Below are 23,865 nucleotides of genomic sequence, written 5' to 3'. Positions count from 1 at the left end.
AAAAAGCATGAGCAATAAATGTGAATGATTTAATTACTTTAGAGTGAACACTTAGATCATGTGCAGTCCAGGGGCATGACAACTTTTATCTTTCTCTGCGTATTACCATCATCGACACCACATTATGTCCATTCAAAGACAGAAAAGATTTGTTCCTTTGAATTAATAAAATTAGACATGGCTTACCTTTTCTTTATTAGGTAAAGTCTGAGTTCTGGTAAAAGTGTCTCCTCCATTAATGCTGATCAGTTCAGCATCTACAGGTGGAAACGGTGCGGGGAAAACCATTACGTCACTCTTCAGCGTGTCTGAGCTGAAACACACGTCATACTGCTGAGTAGATTTGGAGTAAGACCAGCTCCCGTCAGGGTGGGTGGTGATCATTGGGGCGCTGTACCTGCTGAAGGTGCCGTCTGTCCTGTGGCATTTGACAGCTATTAAACTGATGAGGCTGAGCAGAAAGATGACCGAGACCGACACAATGGCGATCAGCAGATACAGGTTTAAATCAGAGAAGCTGTCCTCCTTTATGGGCACATGTCTGAACTGAGTGTGGATGTCAGCTGTGCTTTCGACCACCACCACGTCAATAGACACAGTAGCTGACAGGGAGGGTTCTCCGTTATCAGAAACCAAGACCAGCAAGGGGTGAGTTTTCAGGTCATTGTCACTCATTCTCCTCTTAGTCCTGATTTCTCCGGTGCTGGTTCCGATCCGGAAGAGGTTGTTTCCTTTGGGCTCAGACAGGTGATAAGAGAGCAGCGCATTGTATCCCGAGTCTGCGTCTACAGCCCTGATCTTTGCCACAAAGTATCCCGCTTCAGCAGAATATGGGATGCTCTCACTGTTAACAGAGCCGTGCTCAGAATATGGCGCGAGAATCGTTGGATTATTGTCATTCTCATCCAAAATAAAAACGTTTACAGTCACGTTGCTGCTGAGCGGAGGAACACCAGAGTCTGTGGCCTGAACTTTGAACTGAAAGTTTTTTAACTCCTCATAGTTGAAAGACTGCAAGCTGATTATATCTCCAGTCTCTGAGTTGATGTTCACCATTGTGAGAAGGGACAGATATTTACTGTTCCTGTCTAAAAATGAGTAGCTCACTTGACCGTTGTTGCTGATGTCAGCATCAATTGCAGTCACTGTTTTTATAACTGTGCCCACTTTGCTGTTTTCTTTTACATAGACGTTTACTAAAGGTTCTGGGAAATATGGCGCGTTGTCATTAACATCAGAAACATGAACAGTAATAACACTGGTGTTCGAAAGAGACGGACTCCCTTCATCTGTAGCTGAAATTGTTATATTGTACTGAGGAGTTGCCTCTCTGTCCAGATGTCCATCAATGACTAGCGAGTAATAGTTTTTGTAATTTGTCTCCAATTTGAACGGAACCGTATTTATGATCTCGCATCTTACCTCTCCATTTTTACCACTGTCTCTGTCTAGAACGGACACAAGTGCAATCGCAGACCCGACAGCAGCGTCCTCGTTCACTGTGTTGAGCAGTGACGTCACAGTGATTTCGGGAGCGTTGTCGTTTACATCAATGACTTCTACCAGCACTTTACTATGAGCAGACATAGGAGGCTGGCCTTTATCCCGAGCCTCTGCTCGAATCTCAAAAGCTTTTCTTTCCTCGTAGTCGATTTTACCTTTCACTGAGATGATTCCCGTGCTAGGATCGATTTTGAAAATATCCAGAATATGGTCCTGATCCTTATTGCGAAGAGAATATATTATTTCACTGTTTGTGCCTTCATCAGCGTCGGTCGCATTTAAGGTGAAGACTACCGTACCAATCGGGATATTTTCAAACGTCTGAACTTTGTAAAGACTGCTGCTGAACATCGGTGCGTTATCGTTATTATCTAGTACGTTTATTTCAATTTCTGATGTGCCTGAATTTGGTGGAGTTCCCCCGTCCACCGCAGTTAACATGAGCCGCATATGTGGCTTTTTCTCACGGTCCAGGGCTTTCTGCAGCACGAGCTCTGGAGATACACTCTCCCCTCTTTTGTGTGTCGCGAGAGTGAAGTATTCGTTTGGACTGAGCTTATACGCACTAACACCATTTTTACCCACATCAGCATCGCTTGCCTCCGACAACGCGAATCGAAATCCAGGCGAGGTGTTCTCTGCTATGTCCAGCATTTGTGATTTTGTGGTAAAAGATGGGGAATGGTCGTTTACATCTTTAATTTCTATCTCCAGTCGGTAAAGCTTCAACGGGTTGTTTATCACAGCCTCTACACTGACGGTGCATTTAAGTTCCTCCGCACAAAGCTCCTCTCGGTCTATCCTCTCATTCACATACAGAAATCCAGTCTTTAGGTTAACCTCGAAGTATTTCCTCTTAGATCCTGTAACAACCTGAAACAAACGGGACTCCAACTCCTGCAAGTTGAGGTTTAGATCCTTAGCGATATTTCCGACATTAGTTCCCGGGTTTACCTCCTCTGAGACGGAGTAGGAGAGCTGCCCTGACGCCGCTTCCCAGTAACACTCGAACAGCACCAGCACCAGATATGAAACAATAGACCTGCTGCTCGTCGGTAAATGCATAATTTCGCCGAAAAACGACAAAGCATTCATCCACAATGCGGTTTCAACCGAGGAAGTAAGAGCTGCGACAAAATTTTAGCCAACACTATTTCGAGTCTCTTATTCCTGTAGATGAATAATCCATTGTGCCTTCTCTTCTCTCTCGTGTCTCTTTGTGAAGAAAACCACAGTCAGTCTGATTTTAGTCTGGGAGGAGCCTCAGCATTTCTGTGTTACGGTCTATAGCGTCACTGCGTGGTAATCTTCATCAACTGCACACAACTATGAAGTCACCCTCCTCAACGAGAAACGCTGACGACCATTTCATTATAAAGAGCACCAGACGTTATTGCAAGGATTTGGATTCAAATAATAATAATAATAATAATAATAATAATAATAATAATAATAATAATAATACATCACAAAATATATTTCAAAATAAATGTATGGTCTCAGAGTTTTTACAGCACCGGATGCGGATTCAAAGTCACAGTGGTAAAGAATCTGCTGTGACGATTAATGTTAACGGTTACTTGGCATCGACATTCAGGCTGCGCCTCTGACCATGGTGAAACACTGTATCTTTGAACTTATAATGATGGAGCATGATGTTTTTAAGACCTACCAGAAAAAAACAAAACAAAACAAAAAAAACAAAAACAAAACATTAATCTCTCACACTGTATGTGCTATAGCTTAAAAAGTTATAGGTGGCGGGTTAGGTAGTCTATTAAAATTAAATTGATGGTCACTGGGTTACAAATTCTTAGGTACAGACACACACACACACACACACACACACACACACACACACATAGGGTGACATTTTTACAGCACACCGGAATTGGAAAAAAGCTATTGTAAAAATCCAGATATGACAAAATCATGATTTTTCTGCCATTGTAATTTCTTTTCAAACTCTGTTAAAGGGATACAGAAATATTTTTCCCTTCTAAATGTAAAAACCTTTCTTCTTAGAATGCAAGATGCAATGTTTTTCATAAGCCATGTGGAACGCAGGAGGAAAACGTTTAGAAACTTGCTTTCAGCACCACGGACAGCAACATACAAATACCAGTGTGGAGTTTGCAGTCAAAACGAGAAGACTGCAACAACACATGTAGAGAATGCCTACATCAACATGCGACAACAACCCCAATGAGTTTTCACTTAAACCAGAATTTAAAGAAGCTTGTTGTAGCTTAAGTACCAGAAAGCCCTTTACCAAAGAAGCAAGTACAATTCCACTCTCAAGTATCAACATAAATTGAGGGCAATCCTAAGATGTACTTGATGCCAATGTTCTTACCTTTTCTTTATTAGGTAAAGTCTGAGTTCTGGTAAAAGTGTCTCCTCCATTAATACTGATCAGCTCAGCATCTACAGGCGGAAACGGTGCGGGGAAAACCACTACGTCACTCTTCAGCGTGTCTGAGCTGAAACACACGTCATACTGCTGAGTAGATTTGGAGTAAGACCAGCTCCCGTCAGGGTGGGTGGTGATCATTGGGGCGCTGTACCTGCTGAAGGTGCCGTCTGTCCTGTGGCATTTGACAGCTATTAAACTGATGAGGCTGAGCAGAAAGATGACCGAGACCGACACAATGGCGATCAGCAGATACAGGTTTAAATCAGAGAAGCTGTCCTCCTTTATGGGCACATGTCTGAACTGAGTGTGGATGTCAGCTGTGCTTTCCACCACCACCACGTCAATAGACACAGTAGCTGACAGGGAGGGTTCTCCGTTATCAGAAACCAAGACCAGCAAGGGGTGAGTTTTCAAGTCATTGTCACTCATTCTCCTCTTAGTCCTGATTTCTCCGGTGCTGGTTCCGATCCGGAAGAGGTTGTTTCCTTTGGGTTCAGACAGGTGATAAGAGAGCAGCGCATTGTATCCAGAGTCTGCATCTACAGCCCTGATCTTTGCCACAAAGTATCCCGCTTCAGCAGAATATGGGATGCTCTCACTGTTGACGGAGCCGTGCTCAGAATATGGCGCGAGAATCGTTGGATTATTGTCATTTTCATCCAGGATTAAAACGTTGACAGTCACGTTGCTGCTGAGCGGAGGAACACCAGAGTCTGTGGCCTGAACTTTGAACTGAAAGGTTTTTAACTCCTCATAGTTAAAAGACTGCAGGCTGATTATATCTCCAGTCTCTGAGTTGATGTTCACCATTGTTGAGAGTGGCAGTGAGTTACTGTTGTTGTGTAGAAATGAATATCTCACCTGACCATTCTGATCAATGTCGGCATCAATAGCTGAAACTGTTTTTATAACTGCCCCCACTGGACTGTTTTCTTTCACATAGACATTGATTATGTTTTCTGTGAATTGAGGTTTGTTGTCATTGACATCAGAAACCTGAATAATAACCACGCTGGTATTAGAGAGAGGGGGCCTACCTTCATCCGTAGCTTTGATAGTGATATTGTAATGGGAAATGATTTCCCTGTCCAGAGCTCCACCAATAACTAAAGAGTAGTAATTTTTATAATTTGTCTCTAATTTAAAAGGAACCGAATTCAATATCTCACATTTGACTTTACCATTTTTGCCCCCATCTCTGTCAAGAACTGAAACAAGTGCAATGGCAGTACCGATTTCAGCGTCCTCCTTCACGGTTCTGAGCAGTGACGTCACCGTGATGTCAGGCGCATTATCATTCACGTCCACCACCTCCACGAGCACTTTACACTGTGCTGTTAATGGAGGCTGGCCTTTGTCGGCAGCCTGCACACGAATTTCGAAGGCAGGATTTGTTTCGAAGTCGATTTTTCCTCTAACAGTTATAATTCCTGTTTCTGAATCAATGTCAAAAATGTTCAAGACATTGTCCTGATCTTTGGAATTTAGAAAATATACAATGTCTTTGTTTGTCCCCTCATCAGCGTCAGTTGCAGTTACTGTTGCCACTGTGCTGCCAAGTGGTGCATTTTCTGTAATACTTGCTTTGTACAATGTTTTTGTAAAAGCAGGGATATTATCGTTGTTATCCAGAACATTAATGATGATTTCTGACGTGCCTGATTTTAGAGGTGTTCCTCCATCTACAGCGGTCAAAGTGAGCTTAATTAAAGCCTGTTTTTCTCGGTCTAATGATTTCTGCAGTACTAACTCGGCTGACACGCTCTCTCCTTTGTGCACCGCTAAAGAGAAATATTCGCTGGGATTTAGCTTGTATGTGTTAATACCATTTTTCCCTACATCGGCATCGTAGGCTGACAGCACTGGGAATGTAGCTCCCGGCAAGACACTCTCTGCTATGTCGATAGTTTGTGATTTGGCACTGAAAGAGGGAGGGTTATCGTTTACGTCAAGAATATTAACTTCAATACGGTAAAGTTTCAGTGGATTATTAATCACAGCCTCTACGTTTATTGTGCATTTTGCAGCTTTCGCACAGAGCTCCTCTCTGTCTATTCGTTCACTGACGTAGAGAAAACCTGACTTTAAATTTATATCGAAATGCTTTCTCTTCGAGCCAGTAACAATCTGAAACATACGTGACTCTAAATCCTGTGCATTAAGATTTAGATCCTTGGCGAGATTTCCAACTGAAGTCCCCAGGTTTACCTCCTCTGAGACGGAATAGGAGAGCTGCCCGGATACCGCTCCCCAGTTATACTCCAACACAACAAGCACGAGATATATCCCAATGGAGGTCTTTCTTCCCGGCTGATGCATAATTCCAAACAACGAGAATTAAACATGTATCCTTATATCGACGTGTATCTTGCTTAATAATGCCAAAAGATCGCTTTGAAGACCAAATTGTATGTCCGTGTATTTCCTTTATCCGTACCTCTTCGCCCTGAGTCTCATTCTAACAAAGCACTGACAAAATGATGATGCTTTTAATGTAGGAGGGGCCTCGACACATCAGCGACACGCTGGCGGTGTTACGGTCTATAGTGTCGCCTCATGGCCGTTTGAAATAACTACAATCCTTTCAAATACACACAGTGAAACATTGCTTTTTGTGCAAGAAATCAACATAATTTAAATTATTCTAGTCAGTGATTAAGTACAAAAAGGACATATTTTTCATCGGAGTGTACTGCCATGTTATTGTAACGTAACGGAGTGTAATCGCTACATATTTCAGAACCATGGATAGAGCATCATGATGCTGATGCATGGGCTACACAAGCATAATGGTTGATCCAAAGTTGTGTTTTTTTTTTCCTAGGTGTACTCTCTCTCTCTCTCTCTCTCTCTCTCTCTCTCTCTCTCTCTCTCTCTCTCTCTCAGCCATATTAATTTTAGCTTTTTAATATACTTTTTATGTCTTGAACTTGCATCCAAAACTTGATGTCAGCACCATGACAGCGATAGTTTGTGCATCATAGAGCAAAGCTGTGCATAACCCTACGACTCTTGAAAAAAATACATTGTATATATATATATATATATATATATATATATATATATATATATATATATATATATATATATATATATATATATAATATAAATACTGTGGCTGACGCACATTGTTAAAAAGAAAGAAAGAAAAACAATTGATTGCATTTTTAATGCACATGTGAATTTGATCTTGAATGTGAAGTCTTAAGACAGTATAAGAAAGTTGATGTGATGTTTTTTGGAGGTACGATTAACAAGTGAATATAATGGCGTATTGCAGCACACCTCTGACAAAAATAACAACAAAAACAAGACGTTTGAATGCATTCTATAAGTGCACAGAAGCAGACTCATGCCCTGCAATAAAAACAAACACAACTGTAAATCCTCCTATTATGTTCAAATCTAAGAGCTGGCATTACACCTCAACTAAAGAAGAACATTACGTTTGTATAATCTTACATCTTACCTTTTCTTTATTTGGCAACGTCTGAGTTCTGGTAAAAGTGTCTCCTCCGTTAATACTGATCAGTTCAGCATCTACAGGCGGAAACGGTGCGGGGAAAACCACTACGTCACTCTTCAGCGTGTCTGAGCTGAAACACACGTCATACTGCTGAGTAGATTTGGAGTAAGACCAGCTCCCGTCAGGGTGGGTGGTGATCATTGGGGCGCTGTACCTGCTGAAGGTGCCGTCTGTCCTGTGGCATTTGACAGCCATTAAACTGATGAGGCTGAGCAGAAAGATGAGCGAGACCGACACAATGGCGATCAGCAGATACAGGTTTAAATCAGAGAAGCTGTCCTCCTTTATGGGCACATGTCTGAACTGAGTGTGGATGTCAGCTGTGCTTTCGACCACCACCACGTCAATAGACACAGTAGCTGACAGGGAGGGTTCTCCGTTATCAGAAACCAAGACCAGCAAGGGGTGAGTTTTCAGGTCATTGTCACTCATTCTCCTCTTAGTCCTGATTTCTCCGGTGCTGGTTCCGATCCGGAAGAGGTTGTTTCCTTTGGGCTCAGACAGGTGATAAGAGAGCAGCGCATTGTATCCCGAGTCTGCGTCTACAGCCCTGATCTTTGCCACAAAGTATCCTGCTTCAGCAGAATATGGGATGCTCTCACTGTTGACGGAGCCGTGCTCAGAATATGGCGCGAGAATTGTTGGATTATTGTCATTTTCATCCAGGATTAAAACGTTGACAGTGACGTTGCTGCTGAGCGGAGGAACACCAGAGTCTGTGGCCTGAACTTTGAACTGAAAGGTTTTTAACTCCTCATAGTTAAAAGACTGCAGGCTGATTATATCTCCAGTCTCTGAGTTGATGTTCACCATTGTCGAGAGTGACAGTGAGTTGCTGTTGTTGTGTAGAAATGAATATCTCACCTGACCATTCTGATCAATGTCGGCATCAATAGCTGAAACTGTTTTTATAACTGCCCCCACTGGACTGTTTTCTTTCACATAGACATTTATTATGTTTTCTGTGAATTGAGGTTTGTTATCATTCACGTCTGATACTTGTACATTAATAACACTGGTGCTGGATAGTGAGGGACTGCCCTCATCAGCAGCAGTGATGATGATATTGTACTGAGCTGCGCTTTCTCTGTCAAGAGGACCGTCCACCACCAACGAATAATAATTCCTATAATTTGACTCTAATTTAAAAGGAGCCGTATTATAAATTTTGCAGTTCACCATCCCATTTTTACCTGCGTCCTTGTCAAATACTGAAACTAGTGCAATGGCGGTGCCAATGGACGCGTCCTCCTTCACAGTGTTTAACAGTGATGTCACTGAAATTTCAGGCGCATTGTCATTGACGTCCAAAACTTCAATCAATAATTTGGCATGTGATGTCATCGGTGAAGAAGCTCTGTCACTGGCCTGTACTCGAATCTCAAAAGCATTATTTTCTTCAAAGTCGATGTTCTTTGTGTTTGTTACAGTCCCAGTTTTTTCATCTATGGCAAACAGATCCGTTTTTCTCACACTGTCTATTTTACTAAAAGAGTACAATATTTCTCCATTTGCCCCAGCATCCATGTCAGTAGCATTGAGCGTTATTATCGATGTTCCAGTCTTAGCGTTCTCATACACACTGGCTTTATACAGCTTTTGACTGAATACAGGAGGATTATCATTAATGTCCAATACATTGATTACAATGATCATAGTCCCTGATTTAGCAGGTGTTCCTCCATCAATGGCAGTCAGCGTGAGGCGAATCACAGGCTGTTTTTCCCTGTCTAAAACTTTCTGAAGCAGTAATTCAACAGTTACACTCTCCCCTTTATATGTATCAAGAGAGAAGTATTCATTTTGGCTAAGTTTGTAGGTATTTACAGCATTTTTCCCGACATCGGCATCGTGAGCTCGTTGCAAAGGGAATTTAGCCCCTGCTGCTGTACTCTCACTTATGTTAATTATCTGGGACATGCTGGGAAATGACGGGGAATTGTCATTTACATCTAAGATTATCACTTCGATCCGGTAGAGTTTCAAAGGATTATTAATTACTGCTTCTATACTAAGTGGGCATTTGGGCTCGTCGCCGCAGAGTGCTTCCCGATCTATTCTCTCGTTAACATACAGGACACCAGTCTTTAGGTTTACCTCGAAATATTTTCTCTTTGATCCAGCAATGATCTGAAACATGCGAGACTCCAAATCCTGGACATTGATGTTTAGATCTTTAGCAACATTTCCGACAACAGTTCCCAGATTTACCTCCTCTGAGACGGAGTAAGAGAGCTGCCCAGACACCGTTTCCCAGTAACAATCCAGTAGCGCGACCGAGAGATAAATCCACACAGAGCTCGTTCTCCCCGGAAAATACATCATCACACACTTCAAGATGGAGCATGTAGGCAAATCTGTGTTATATATTTTAACTGCCACGATATCAAAATCAAGAAAGAAATATCCTAAGCAAATATTTCTGCATTTTCACGACCAAACTAGACAGCCGTCCTTTGTCGTCTGCTCTCCTTGCAACAAAGCCCACAAATACACCCTCCGCTCGATCTGGGAGGAGCGCCGAGCCATTTAAGCCCAAGTTCAAATGTGATGGTCTACAGTGTCCCCATGTGGACAAAAGTCATACTTGCATGCTACGTCAAATATTATTACATTGGAACGTAGAAAACATTCTAAATTCTTCTCAACATTTAAGCAATTGCAAGAATCAAAAGATCAAATCATTGACGAGAACATTCAGTCCACTGATTTCTAAAATTCACATTATTTGACTGAGTTGTTCTTCAGAATTCAGCATTCTTTAGATGTTCACTTAAATGCTAAACAAAAGCCTGCAGCTTTGGCAGTGAGTTATTTGCTGTGGTAACCACAGGAACACACATTGACTGTTTGAATGTAAAGAGCAACGTGACTGCAAAGATTGAATCAAAATATATTTTTGTAGATACATTATAAAATCTCTAATATATTTCTAACCAGTTATTACCAAAGATTTGTATAAAATTAGTCAATAACTGGGCTTCAACAACATCTTGTTTTGCATCTTGTTTTGGGAATCGCAAGCAAGCTTAAGTCTGATTCAGGACCACGGACAGCGACCCCACAGCGACTGTGAATCAGTTGGAAAACTGGATGGAATTTCAAAAAAACAACAAATGACCAGCAAGCTACGGTACACAAAATCAAAAATACAAACTCAATAACCTCAATTACTTTTGGGATTCATTTCGTCTTAACTGAAAAACGAATTCTTCTAAATGTCACTATGTCGCAACTAATTCTCTACTTGACAAAACAATTCAACAAATACTTGGTACAACTTTTGTCTTACCTTTTCTTTATTAGGTAAAGTCTGGGTTCTGGTAAAAGTGTCTCCTCCGTTAATACTGATCAGGTCAGCATCTACAGGCGGAAACGGTGCGGGGAAAACCACTACGTCACTCTTCAGCGTGTCTGAGCTGAAACACACGTCATACTGCTGAGTAGATTTGGAGTAAGACCAGCTCCCGTCAGGGTGGGTGGTGATCATTGGGGCGCTGTACCTGCTGAAGGTGCCGTCTGTCCTGTGGCATTTGACAGCTATTAAACTGATGAGGCTGAGCAGAAAGATGAGTGAGACCGACACAATGGCGATCAGCAGATACAGGTTTAAATCAGAGAAGCTGTCCTCCTTTATGGGCACATGTCTGAACTGAGTGTGGATGTCAGCTGTGCTTTCCACCACCACCACGTCAATAGACACAGTAGCTGACAGGGAGGGTTCTCCGTTATCAGAAACCAAGACCAGCAAGGGGTGAGTTTTCAGGTCATTGTCACTCATTCTCCTCTTAGTCCTGATTTCTCCGGTGCTGGTTCCGATCCGGAAGAGGTTGTTTCCTTTGGGCTCAGACAGGTGATAAGAGAGCAGCGCATTGTATCCCGAGTCTGCGTCTACAGCCCTGATCTTTGCCACAAAGTATCCCGCTTCAGCAGAATATGGGATGCTCTCACTGTTGACGGAGCCGTGCTCAGAATATGGCGCGAGAATCGTTGGATTATTGTCATTTTCATCCATAATTAAAATGTTGACAGTCACGTTGCTGCTGAGCGGAGGAACACCAGAGTCTGTGGCCTGAACTTTGAATTGAAATGTTTTTAACTCCTCATAGTTGAAAGACTGCAGGCCGATTATATCTCCAGTCTCTGAGTTGATGTTCACCATTGTCGAGAGTGTAAGTGAGTTGCTGTTGTGTAGAAATGAATATCTCACCTGACCATTCTGATCAATGTCGGCATCAATAGCTGAAACTGTTTTTATAACTGCCCCCACTGGACTGTTTTCTTTCACATAGACATTTATTATGTTTTCTGTGAATTGAGGTTTGTTATCATTCACATCTGATACTTGTACATTAATAACACTGGTACTGGATAGTGAGGGGCTGCCCTCATCAGCAGCAGTGATGCTGATATTGTATTGAGCTGCGCTTTCTCTGTCAAGAGGACCGTCCACCACCAACGAATAGTAATTCTTATAATTTGACTCTAATTTAAAAGGAACAATATTTGAAATTTTGCAGTTCACCATCCCATTTTTACCTGCGTCTTTATCAAATACTGAAACAAGTGCAATGGCGGTACCAATGGACGCGTCCTCTTTCACAGTGTTTAACAGTGATGTCACTGAAATTTCAGGCGCATTGTCATTGACGTCTAAAATTTCAATCAATAATTTGGCATGTGAGGTGAGAGGAGAAGAAGCTCTGTCACTGGCTTGTACTCGAATCTCAAAAGCATTATTTTCTTCAAAGTCGATGTTCTTTGTGTTTGTTACAGTCCCAGTTTTTTCATCTATAGCAAACAGATCAGTTTGTTTCTCTTGGTCTATTTCAATAAAGGAATATGATATTTGTCCATTGTGACCTGCATCCAGATCAGTGGCATTTAATGTTATTATTGATGTGCCAATCTTAACATTCTCATACACACTGGCTTTGTACAGACTTTGACTGAATATAGGAGGATTGTCATTAATGTCCAACACATTTATTATAATGGTCATAGTGCCTGATTTAGCAGGTGTTCCTCCATCAATGGCAGTCAGTGTGAGATGAATCACAGACTGTTTTTCTCTGTCTAAAACTTTCTGAAGCAGTAATTCAACAGTTACACTCCCCCCTTTATGCGTAGCGAGGGAAAAGTGTTCATTTTGACTCAGCTTGTATGTATTTACAGCATTTTTCCCGACGTCGGCATCGTGAGCTCGTTTCAAGGGAAATCTGGCCCCTGCTGCTGTATTTTCAGTGATGTTGATTGTCTGTGTCGTGCTTCGAAATGACGGCGAATTGTCATTTACATCCAAAATTACAATTTCAATCCGGTACAATTTTAAAGGATTATTAACAACTGCTTCTACGATGAGGGGACATTTTGGTTCATTGCCACAGAGTTCCTCTCGATCTATTCTCTCGTTAACATACAGGACACCAGTCTTTAGGTTTACCTCGAAATATTTTCTCTTTGATCCAGCAACGATCTGAAACATGCGAGACTCCAAATCCTGGACATTGATGTTCAGATCTTTAGCGATATTTCCGACAACAGTCCCCACATTTACCTCCTCTGAGACGGAGTAAGAGAGCTGCCCAGACACCGCTTCCCAGTAACAATCCAGCAGCACGGCCAAGAGATAAATCCACACAGAGCTCGTTCTGCTCGGTAAATGCATTATCCCATACATCAGGATGGAGCATGCAGGCAAACCTGGGTAATATGTTTCAATAGCCACGATATCAAGATGAAGAAATAAATTTTCCAAGCAAATATTTGTTCATTTTCACGACCAAACAAGACAGCCGTCCTTTGTCGTCCCCTCTCCTTGTAACAAAGCCCACAAATACACCCTCCGCTCTATCTGGGAGGAGCGCCGAGTCACTTCAGACAACGTTCAAATGTGATGGTCTACAGTGTCCCCATGTGGACAAAAGTCATACCTGCATGCTACGTCAAACATTTTAACATTAGAACGTGGTAAACATTCTCATTCAGTCCACTGATTCCGAAAGTTCACATAATCTGACTGAATTGTACTTTACAATTCAGCATTTTTTACACGTTAACGTACATTCCAAACAAAACCCTGCAGCACTGGCAGTGAGTTATTTGCTGTGGTAGCCACAGGAACACACAGTGGCTGTTTAAATGTGAAGAGCAAAGTGACTGCAAAGATTTAACCAAAATAGTTTCTTTGAAAATAAATTTTGAAATCTGGAATATATTTTTAAACACTTATTGCCAAATACATGACTGAAGTTATTCCATATATCTGCACTTAACAACGTGTTTTTTACATCATTTGTTGGGATTTGCCAGCGATCTTAAAACGTCTTGTTCAGCACCATGGATAGTGACACACTCAGAGACGGTGAATCAGGAGCAAGAAATGACTGAAATGTAAAAGACATCCACAAATGAACAGCAAGTTTCAGTAACAATATAAAAATCCAAAATCAATAAACTTCATTACTTCGATTTGAGATTAATTCTGGAAAGGAGAGTCCTTTTGTCACCACGCTGTTACTAATTTTCGACTACTTGATAAAACTTGTATCTTACCTTTTCTTTATTTGGTAAAGTCTGAGTTCTGGTAAAAGTGTCTCCTCCGTTAATACTGATCAGTTCAGCATCTACAGGTGGAAACGGTGCGGGGAAAACCACTACGTCACTCTTCAGCGTGTCTGAGCTGAAACACACGTCATACTGCTGAGTAGATTTGGAGTAAGACCAGCTCCCGTCAGGGTGGGTGGTGATCATTGGGGCGCTGTACCTGCTGAAGGTGCCGTCTGTCCTGTGGCATTTGACAGCTATTAAACTGATGAGGCTGAGCAGAAAGATGAGTGAGACCGACACAATGGCGATCAGCAGGTACAGGTTTAAATCAGAGAAGCTGTCCTCCTTTATGGGCACATGTCTGAACTGAGTGTGGATGTCAGCTGTGCTTTCCACCACCACCACGTCAATAGACACAGTAGCTGACAGGGAGGGTTCTCCGTTATCAGAAACCAAGACCAGCAAGGGGTGAGTTTTCAGGTCATTGTCACTCATTCTCCTCTTAGTCCTGATTTCTCCGGTGCTGGTTCCGATTCGGAAGAGGTTGTTTCCTTTGGGCTCAGACAGGTGATAAGAGAGCAGCGCATTGTATCCAGAGTCTGCGTCTACAGCCCTGATCTTTGCCACAAAGTATCCAGCTTCAGCAGAATATGGGATGCTCTCGCTGTTGACGGAGCCGTGCTCAGAATATGGCGCGAGAATCGTAGGATTATTGTCATTTTCATCCAGGATTAAAACGTTGACAGTCACGTTGCTGCTGAGCGGAGGAACACCAGAGTCTGTGGCCTGAACTTTGAACTGAAAGGTTTTTAACTCCTCATAGTTAAAAGACTGCAGGCCGATTATATCTCCAGTCTCTGAGTTGATGTTCACCATTGTCGAGAGTGGCAGTGAGTTGCTGTTGTTGTGTAGAAATGAATATCTCACCTGACCATTCTGATCAATGTCTGCATCAATAGCTGAAACTGTTTTTATAACTGCCCCCACTGGACTGTTTTCTTTCACATAGACATTTATTATGTTTTCTGTGAATTGAGGTTTGTTATCATTCACATCTGATACTTGTACATTAATAACACTGGTGCTGGATAGTGAGGGGCTGCCCTCATCAGCAGCAGTGATGCTGATATTGTATTGAGCTGCGCTTTCTCTGTCAAGAGGACCGTCCACCACCAACGAATAGTAATTCTTATAATTTGACTCTAATTTAAACGGGACGTTATTGGAAATTTTACTGTTCACCATCCCGTTTTTACCTGCGTCTTTATCAAATACTGAAACTAGTGCAATGGCGGTGCCAATGGAGGCGTCCTCTTTCACAGTGTTTAACAGTGATGTCACTGAAATTTCAGGTGCATTGTCATTGACGTCTAAAACTTCAATCAATAATTTTGCATTTGAAGTCATCGGAAAAATTGCCCTATCACTGGCTTGTACTCGAATCTCAAAAGCACTCTTTTCTTCAAAGTCGATGTTCTTTGTGTTTGCTACAGTCCCAGTTTTTTCATCTACAGTAAACAGATCAGTTTGTTTCCCTCGGCCGACTTCACTGAATGAATATAACACTTGTCCATTTAGTCCTGCATCCAGATCAATGGCATTTAATGTTATTATTGATGTGCCAATCTTAACATTCTCATACACACTGGCTTTGTACAGACTTTGACTGAAAACAGGAGGATTATCATTAATGTCCAACACATTGATTATAATGGTCATAGTGCCTGATTTAGCAGGTGTTCCTCCATCAATCGCAGTCAGTGTGAGACGAATCACAGGCTGTTTTTCTCTGTCTAAAGCTTTCTGAAGCAGTAATTCGACAGTTACACTCTCCCCTTTATGTGTATCAAGAGAGAAGTATTCATTTTGGCTAAGTTTGTAGGTATTTACAGCATTTTTCCCGACGTCGGCATCGTGGGCAGCGTGCAGGGGAAATTTTGCTCCTGCCGCTGTGTTCTCAGTAATGTTCAGTACCTGTGACTTGCTGTGAAATGACGGCGAATTATCATTGACATCTACGATTATAATTTCAATCCGGTACAGTTTCAATGGATTATTAATTACTGCTTCTACACTCAGTGAACATTTGGACTCGTCTCCGCAGAGTTCCTCTCGATCTATTCTCTCGTTAACATACAGGACACCAGTCTTTAGGTTTACCTCGAAATATTTTCTCTTTGATCCAGCAACGATCTGAAACATGCGAGACTCCAAATCCTGGACATTGATGTTCAGATCTTTAGCGATATTTCCGACAACAGTCCCCACATTTACCTCCTCTGAGACGGAGTAAGAGAGCTGCCCAGACACCGCTTCCCAGTAACAATCCAGCAGCACGACCAAGAGATAAATCCACACAGAGCTCGTTCTGCTTGGTAAATGCATAATTCCACACATCGAGAGAAATCATACCGATTCCTTCAATAACGTCACAAGAAGACAGAATTGAAGCTTAGTATGCTAATACAACAAAGGAATTTAAATGGCCACATGAAAACCCTCCGTTTCATTTCACCCTCTCCGTCTCTTTGTTTCAATCGTCTGAGAAACGTTATTATCCTCTGAATCTGGGAGGAGCCCCGAGCCTCCAGAGAGGAAGTTCATATGTAATGGTCTACAATGTCCTCAAGTGGACATTTGTTAGAACTGCATTCACCATCAAACACAAAGTAACATTACAACGATCCTCACATTAATGTCTCCTCAACCATTTCGCAAAATTTCCAGGAAATATAATGTCAATACAACTCCGACTTTTAGTCCAGTATTTGTTGTTTTTCACCTTCTTAGATTCCTTTCCAATATCATCCCTTATTAGCGGAAACTGTTTAAGTTTTTTCTTCCATGATTCAGCTGTTTTGGACAATGAAAGAAACCCTTAATGAAAATACACAATCCACAAAAATAAAGCACACCCAGTAAACAAATGATATCCTCTCGGACACACACATAAAACACTTTCAGTACAGAGAAGCAAAATATGACAGTGGAGACAGATACCCTCCGGAGCACTAATGAATTCTGATAGCATAACCAAATTAGTTTCTCCCTTTGCCTTGTGGAAGAGTGCATGAGACAGAGAAAAGCAAAATTGCGTTCAGCACCATGGATAGCGATATTCCCTTTGAAAATGTCAATGTGCAGCAACAATTCTCTGAATTAAAAATCCGTCAACCCAAAGCAGATCTGCATCAGTTTATTCCAACAATCTTACGTCTGTTCTAGCTTCAAGTCAATTAAATTGTCAATTTTACCGTCACCTTCGAGGCAACAAGACCTTTGAAAATGCCACGAATAAAAACCCCTCCCCGATACAGTGTGATAATATGCCAGAGTACTAAACGCTTTAATCCTACCTTCATTAAAATCTCAGTCCCGGTAAATATCATCTTTTTTTTTAAAGTACAGAGCTAATTGACGGCAAATTTTCAGTTACACAGATACTTTTGCAACGATTGATAGATCTGTGATATACTGCAGTGTTAATCATTGCATAAGATATGTGTAAATATACTCAGAATTGTGGTGCTTTGGGATCCTCCTTTAACTTTCATCTCCAGGATTGCATGTTACACCAATTTAGGCACTTGCGTTCAGCACCACACGTCTTGCGGTTAAGCGCAAAATGAGGAGAAAACGATCAACAAATTCACAGTCGATTGCAGTTTACCTCCTACACCGACCAGCATTTTGCCTCCAATTGTCAACATGGAAACAGTGAAGCAATAAGTATTCTATACAAGTATGTTCTTACCTTTTCTTTATTAGGTAAAGTCTGAGTTCTGGTAAAAGTGTCTCCTCCATTAATACTGATCAGCTCAGCATCTACAGGTGGAAACGGTGCGGGGAAAACCACTACGTCACTCTTCAGCGTGTCTGAGCTGAAACACACGTCATACTGCTGAGTAGATTTGGAGTAAGACCAGCTCCCGTCAGGGTGGGTGGTGATCATTGGGGCGCTGTACCTGCTGAAGGTGCCGTCTGTCCTGTGGCATTTGACAGCTGTTAAACTGATGAGGCTGAGCAGAAAGATGAGTGAGACCGACACAATGGCGATCAGCAGGTACAGGTTTAAATCAGAGAAGCTGTCCTCCTTTATGGGCACATGTCTGAACTGAGTGTGGATGTCAGCTGTGCTTTCCACCACCACCACGTCAATAGACACAGTAGCTGACAGGGAGGGTTCTCCGTTATCAGAAACCAAGACCAGCAAGGGGTGAGTTTTCAGGTCATTGTCACTCATTCTCCTCTTAGTCCTGATTTCTCCGGTGCTGGTTCCGATCCGGAAGAGGTTGTTTCCTTTGGGCTCAGACAGGTGATAAGAGAGCAGCGCATTGTATCCAGAGTCTCCGTCTACAGCCCTGATCTTTGCCACAAAGTATCCCGCTTCAGCAGAATATGGGATGCTCTCACTGTTGACGGAGCCGTGCTCAGAATATGGCGCGAGAATCGTTGGATTATTGTCATTTTCGTCCAGGATTAAAACGTTGACAGTCACGTTGCTGCTGAGCGGAGGAACACCAGAGTCTGTGGCCTGAACTTTGAACTGAAAGGTTTTTAACTCCTCATAGTTGAAAGACTGCAGGCTGATTATATCTCCAGTCTCTGAGTTAATGTTCACCATTGTGGACAGCGGGACTGAGTTAGTGTTACTTTCTAAAAAATAGTAACTCACCTGGCCATTTTCATTCATGTCATCATCTAGTGCGGATACTCTTTGAAGCACTGCTCCCACTGCGCTGTTCTCCTTTACATAAATATTAATGTTTGGTGATGAGAATCGAGGCGCGTTATCATTGACATCAGAAACGTGAACAGTAATAATACGGTTGCTGGAGAGAGACGGGTTGCCTCCATCACTTGCTGTTATGGTGACGTTATAGTGAGAGATGCTCTCTCGGTCTAGCGGCCCATCAACCACTAACGAGTAATAGTTTTTATAGTTTGTTTCCAGTTTAAACGGGGTCTTGTCATCTATTGTACATTGCACTTCACCATTCTTGCCTCCGTCTTTGTCCAAGACAGAGACAAGCGCAACAACAGTACCGACTTCAGCGTCCTCCTTCACTGTGTTCAGTAGTGACGTCACAGTGATCTCAGGAGCGTTGTCATTTAGATCCACCACTTCTACCAGCACCTTGCAGTGAGCAGACATCGGAGGCTGGCCTTTGTCACTGGCCTGCGCACGAATCTCAAACGCAGGGTGTTCTTCAAAATCCACATTTCCTTCAACTGTCACTGTGCCTGTGTTCGGGTCAATTTTAAAAATCTGCAGTATGTGGTCCTGCTCCTTTGTGCTAAGTGTGTATATGATCTCTTTGTTTGTTCCTTCGTCTGCATCTGTGGCATTTAAAGTAAGCAGAGTGGTACCAATAGGCACATTTTCAAATACACGAGTTTTGTACAAAGACTTTGCAAACACTGGCGTGTTATCATTATTATCTAAAACATTAATTACAATATCTGACGTTCCAGACTTTGGCGGACTTCCATCATCTAGCGCTGTTAAAGTAAGCGCGATCAGAGGCTCTTTTTCTCTGTCTAACGCTTTCTGTAACACTAACTCAGTGGAAATACTGTCTCCCGCTTTGCTTATTGCTAATGAAAAGTGTTCATTAGAGCTGAGCTTGTATGTGTGAATGCCATTCTTTCCGACATCTGCATCGTAGGCTTGTAGAAGAGGAAACCTTATACCAGGTAGCGTACTTTCTGCAACGTCTATGTTCTGCGACTTTGCAATGAAATACGGAAAATTATCGTTGACATCAAGAATATGAATTTCTATACGGTACAGCTTTAGAGGCTCGTTTATGACTGCCTCGACATTAACAGTGCATCTTCCTGCTTTCGCGCAGAGCTCCTCTCTGTCTATTCTCTCACTAACGTAGAGGATGCCAGTCTTCGTATTTACCTCGAAATACTTTTTCTTTGATACAGCAACAATCCTGAACATACGGGACTCCAAATCCTGTACGTTTAAGTGTAAATCCTTCGCAATATTTCCAACAAATGTCCCCGAGTTCACCTCCTCTGAGACGGAGTAAGAGAGCTGCCCAGACGCTGCATCCCAGCAATAATCCAGTATCAGGAGCACAAAATATATCCAGACAGACCACTTTCTACTCGTTAAAGGCATACTTCCTTCCGCCGTAAACACACCGTATACTCAAATCTGACAGTTCGTATAAAACAGTCCAGATGAGAACAGTATTATTAATCATCTATCTTCTTTCTTGTCAGTCGGACTGTAAAGACGGCTGTCGCACTGTGCCCTCTCCTCTTCTGTCTCTTTGTTACAAAGCTCTGTTCTCTGGGAGGGGCGTTAAATACGAGAAGACAAGTTGTCGAGTTATGGTCTACACTGTCGCCTTGTGGTTATTTCAACAACCTACATTGACAGGCCCTACGAAACAGTTTGAATGATACTTCTCTCTCCCCGCAAACAAACTGTCTTGGAACTGTCTTTAAATCTCATGAAAAAGCGAATCAAATGATGAAGTGTATTACAGGGTCACTTCCTGGTATTTTTATTGCAGGACGACGGAGAGTAACGCACACCTTTCTATTGAGGTTGAAGCCAAACATCTTAAGAGAATAATATCAAATAAACTGCACCCCAGTGGAAATATTGGAAGTATGTAGGGTTGAAAGAAAATATCAGAGAAGATCGTGATCTGTTTCCAAACTAATAACTGTTCGTGGTTTCAGAACATTTACTTTTTAAAAGCTATCGCCGATATTTCTCGAGATCAGGCATTCAAAAATAAAGGGCATTATTCAGCGTCAAAACGGGTAGTGGATGGGTAAAAATGTTCCATGCTAAATATTATGTTGCGTAAATAAGAACCTCAAACACGTTTCTAGTATTGATCGAAACTCTCAGAGCTGTTTACTGACAAGAGCGATGTATTATTATTGATGGGATATGTAGAGCCTTTGTTCGACTTACCTCTTCTTATTGGGTACACTAAGATCATGTGCAATCAGTGCAATCAGTGGTGTGGCTATAACCCCCCCACCCCCACCCCCCCGAACTTATTGGTATGTCTGTATTTTACAAAACTAAGCACAACATGTTCACTCAAAGAAAGAAGAGATTCACTTCCTTACACGATTTAAGATAAACGAATCTTACCTTTTCTTTATTCGGTAAAGTCTGAGTTCTGGTAAAAGTGTCTCCTCCATTAATGCTGATCAGCTCAGCATCTACAGGTGGAAACGGTGCGGGGAAAACCACTACGTCACTCTTGAGCGTGTCTGAGCTGAAACACACGTCATACTGCTGAGTAGATTTGGAGTAAGACCAGCTCCCGTCAGGGTGGGTGGTGATCATTGGGGCGCTGTACCTGCTGAAGGTGCCGTCAGTCCTGTGGCATTTGACAGCTATTAAACTGATGAGGCTGAGCAGAAAGATGAGTGAGACCGACACAATGGCGATCAGCAGATACAGGTTTAAATCAGAGAAGCTGTCCTCCTTTATGGGCACATGTCTGAACTGAGTGTGGATGTCAGCTGTGCTTTCGACCACCACCACGTCAATAGACACAGTAGCTGACAGGGAGGGTTCTCCGTTATCAGAAACCAAGACCAGCAAGGGGTGAGTTTTCAGGTCATTGTCACTCATTCTCCTCTTAGTCCTGATTTCTCCGGTGCTGGTTCCGATCCGGAAGAGGTTGTTTCCTTTGGGCTCAGACAGGTGATAAGAGAGCAGCGCATTGTATCCAGAGTCTCCGTCTACAGCCCTGATCTTTGCCACAAAGTATCCAGCTTCAGCAGAATATGGGATGCTCTCACTGTTGACGGAGCCGTGCTCAGAATATGGCGCGAGAATCGTTGGATTATTGTCATTTTCATCCAGGATTAAAACGTTGACAGTCACGTTGCTGCTGAGCGGAGGAACACCAGAGTCTGTGGCCTGAACTTTGAACTGAAAGGTTTTTAACTCCTCATAGTTAAAAGACTGCAGGCTGATTATATCTCCAGTCTCTGAGTTGATGTTCACCATTGTCGAGAGTGGCAGTGAGTTGCTGTTGTTGTGTAGAAATGAATATCTCACCTGACCATTCTGATCAATGTCGGCATCAATAGCTGAAACTGTTTTTATGACTGCCCCCACTGGACTGTTTTCTTTCACATAGACATTGATTATGTTTTCTGTGAATTGAGGTTTGTTGTCATTCACATCTGATACTTGTGCATTAATAACACTCGTGCTGGATAGTGAGGGGCTGCCCTCATCAGCAGCAGTGATGCTGATATTGTATTGAGCTGCGCTTTCTCTGTCAAGAGGACCGTCCACCACCAACGAATAGTAATTCTTATAATTTGACTCTAATTTAAAAGGAACCGTATTAGAAATTTTGCAGTTCACCATCCCATTTTTACCTGCGTCTTTATCAAATACAGAAACTAGTGCAATGGCGGTACCAATGGACGCGTCCTCTTTCACAGTGTTTAACAGTGATGTCACTGAAATTTCAGGCGCATTGTCATTGACGTCTAAAACTTCAATCAATAATTTGGCATGTGAGGTGAGAGGAGAAGAAGCTCTGTCACTGGCTTGTACTCGAATCTCAAAAGCATTATTTTCTTCAAAGTCGATGTTCTTTGTGTTTGTTACAGTCCCAGTTTTTTCATCTATAGCAAACAGATCAGTTTGTTTCCCTCGGCCGACTTCAATGAATGAATATGACACTTGTCCATTTAGTCCTGCATCCAGATCAGTGGCATTTAATGTTATTATTGATGTGCCAATCTTAACATTCTCATACACACTGGCTTTGTACAGACTTTGACTGAATGTAGGAGCGTTATCATTGCTATCCAATACATTGATTATAATGGTCATAGTGCCTGATTTAGCAGGTGTTCCTCCATCAATGGCAGTCAGTGTTAGACGAATTACAGGCTGTTTTTCCCTGTCCAAAGCTTTCTGAAGCAGTAATTCGACAGTTACACTCTCCCCTTTATATGTATCAAGAGAGAAGTATTCATTTTGGCTAAGTTTGTAGGTATTTACAGCATTTTTCCCGACATCGTCATCGTGAGCAGCGTGCAGGGGAAATTTCGCCCCTGCTGCTGTGTTCTCAGTAATGTTCATCAACTGTGACGGTCTTAGAAATGACGGGGAATTATCATTCACATCGAAGATTACAATTTCAACCCGGTACAGTTTTAACGGGTTGTTAATTACTGCTTCTACACTCAATGAACATTTGGACTCGTCTCCGCAGAGTTCCTCTCGATCTATTCTCTCGTTAACATACAGGACACCAGTCTTTAGGTTTACCTCGAAATATTTTCTCTTTGATCCAGCAACGATCTGAAACACGCGGGACTCCAAATCCTGGACATTGATGTTCAGATCTTTAGCGATATTTCCGACAACAGTCCCCACATTTACCTCCTCTGAGACGGAGTAAGAGAGCTGCCCAGACACCGCTTCCCAGTAACAATCCAGCAGCACAACCAAGAGATAAATCCACACAGAGCTCGTTCTGCTCGGTAAATGCATAATTCCACACATCGAGAGAAATCTTACAGACCGATTCGTTTAATAACGTCACTCAAATCAGGCAATTACACAAAATAACGACGTCCATGAAATTCGTTTTCCCACATATTTACACCGCAAGACGAAAATGATCATCGCACCATTCGCTTTCCGCCTTCACGTCTCTTTGTTTGAGCCGTTTGAGAAGCATCAGCTTCAGTTGGACCTGGGAGGAGCCCCGAGCCACCAATGAGGAAATTCAAATGCGATGGTCTACAATGTCCTCATGTGGACAGTTTGAAGAACTACAGTCAACGTCAACGCATCACAGTATCAGCAAGAGCCTGACATGCTTCATTTTTCCTTGAGCATTGACCC

General features: G+C 42.3%; 4 protein-coding genes across 4 annotated transcripts; all 4 read right to left on the bottom strand.

Annotated features, from left to right (window-relative positions):
• Positions 1-171: 171 nt before the first annotated feature.
• LOC121612060 (protocadherin alpha-3-like) lies at positions 172-2,568 on the bottom strand. Its single transcript, XM_041944804.1, has one exon. It carries the CDS (start codon positions 2,566-2,568, stop codon positions 172-174), a length of 2,397 nt encoding a protein of 798 aa, XP_041800738.1.
• A 1,013-nt stretch (positions 2,569-3,581) lies between these two features.
• Positions 3,582-6,238, bottom strand: LOC121612059 (protocadherin alpha-5-like). Its single transcript, XM_041944803.1, has 2 exons — positions 3,860-6,238; positions 3,582-3,656 (listed from the first exon to the last, which is right to left on the bottom strand). Exons 1-2 carry the CDS (start codon positions 6,236-6,238, stop codon positions 3,582-3,584), a joined length of 2,454 nt encoding a protein of 817 aa, XP_041800737.1.
• A 1,123-nt stretch (positions 6,239-7,361) lies between these two features.
• Positions 7,362-20,130, bottom strand: LOC121612058. The gene is made up of 5 exons (XM_041944802.1): positions 17,749-20,130; positions 14,001-16,379; positions 13,379-13,385; positions 10,717-13,148; positions 7,362-9,776 (listed from the first exon to the last, which is right to left on the bottom strand). Exons 1-5 carry the CDS (start codon positions 20,128-20,130, stop codon positions 7,362-7,364), a joined length of 9,615 nt encoding a protein of 3,204 aa, XP_041800736.1.
• A 375-nt stretch (positions 20,131-20,505) lies between these two features.
• On the bottom strand, positions 20,506-23,508 carry LOC121612057 (protocadherin alpha-8-like). The gene is made up of 2 exons (XM_041944801.1): positions 21,130-23,508; positions 20,506-20,556 (listed from the first exon to the last, which is right to left on the bottom strand). The coding sequence occupies exons 1-2, from the start codon at positions 23,506-23,508 to the stop codon at positions 20,506-20,508; spliced, it is 2,430 nt and encodes an 809-aa protein (XP_041800735.1).
• Between the last annotated feature and the right edge of the window lie 357 nt (positions 23,509-23,865).

The sequence above is a fragment of the Chelmon rostratus genome, chromosome 9 (genome assembly GCF_017976325.1).
Source record: "Chelmon rostratus isolate fCheRos1 chromosome 9, fCheRos1.pri, whole genome shotgun sequence".
NCBI classification, from domain to species: domain Eukaryota; kingdom Metazoa; phylum Chordata; class Actinopteri; order Chaetodontiformes; family Chaetodontidae; genus Chelmon; species Chelmon rostratus.
The sequence above is the reverse complement of the archived record's forward strand: the minus strand, read 5'-3'. Positions and strand labels throughout refer to the sequence as shown.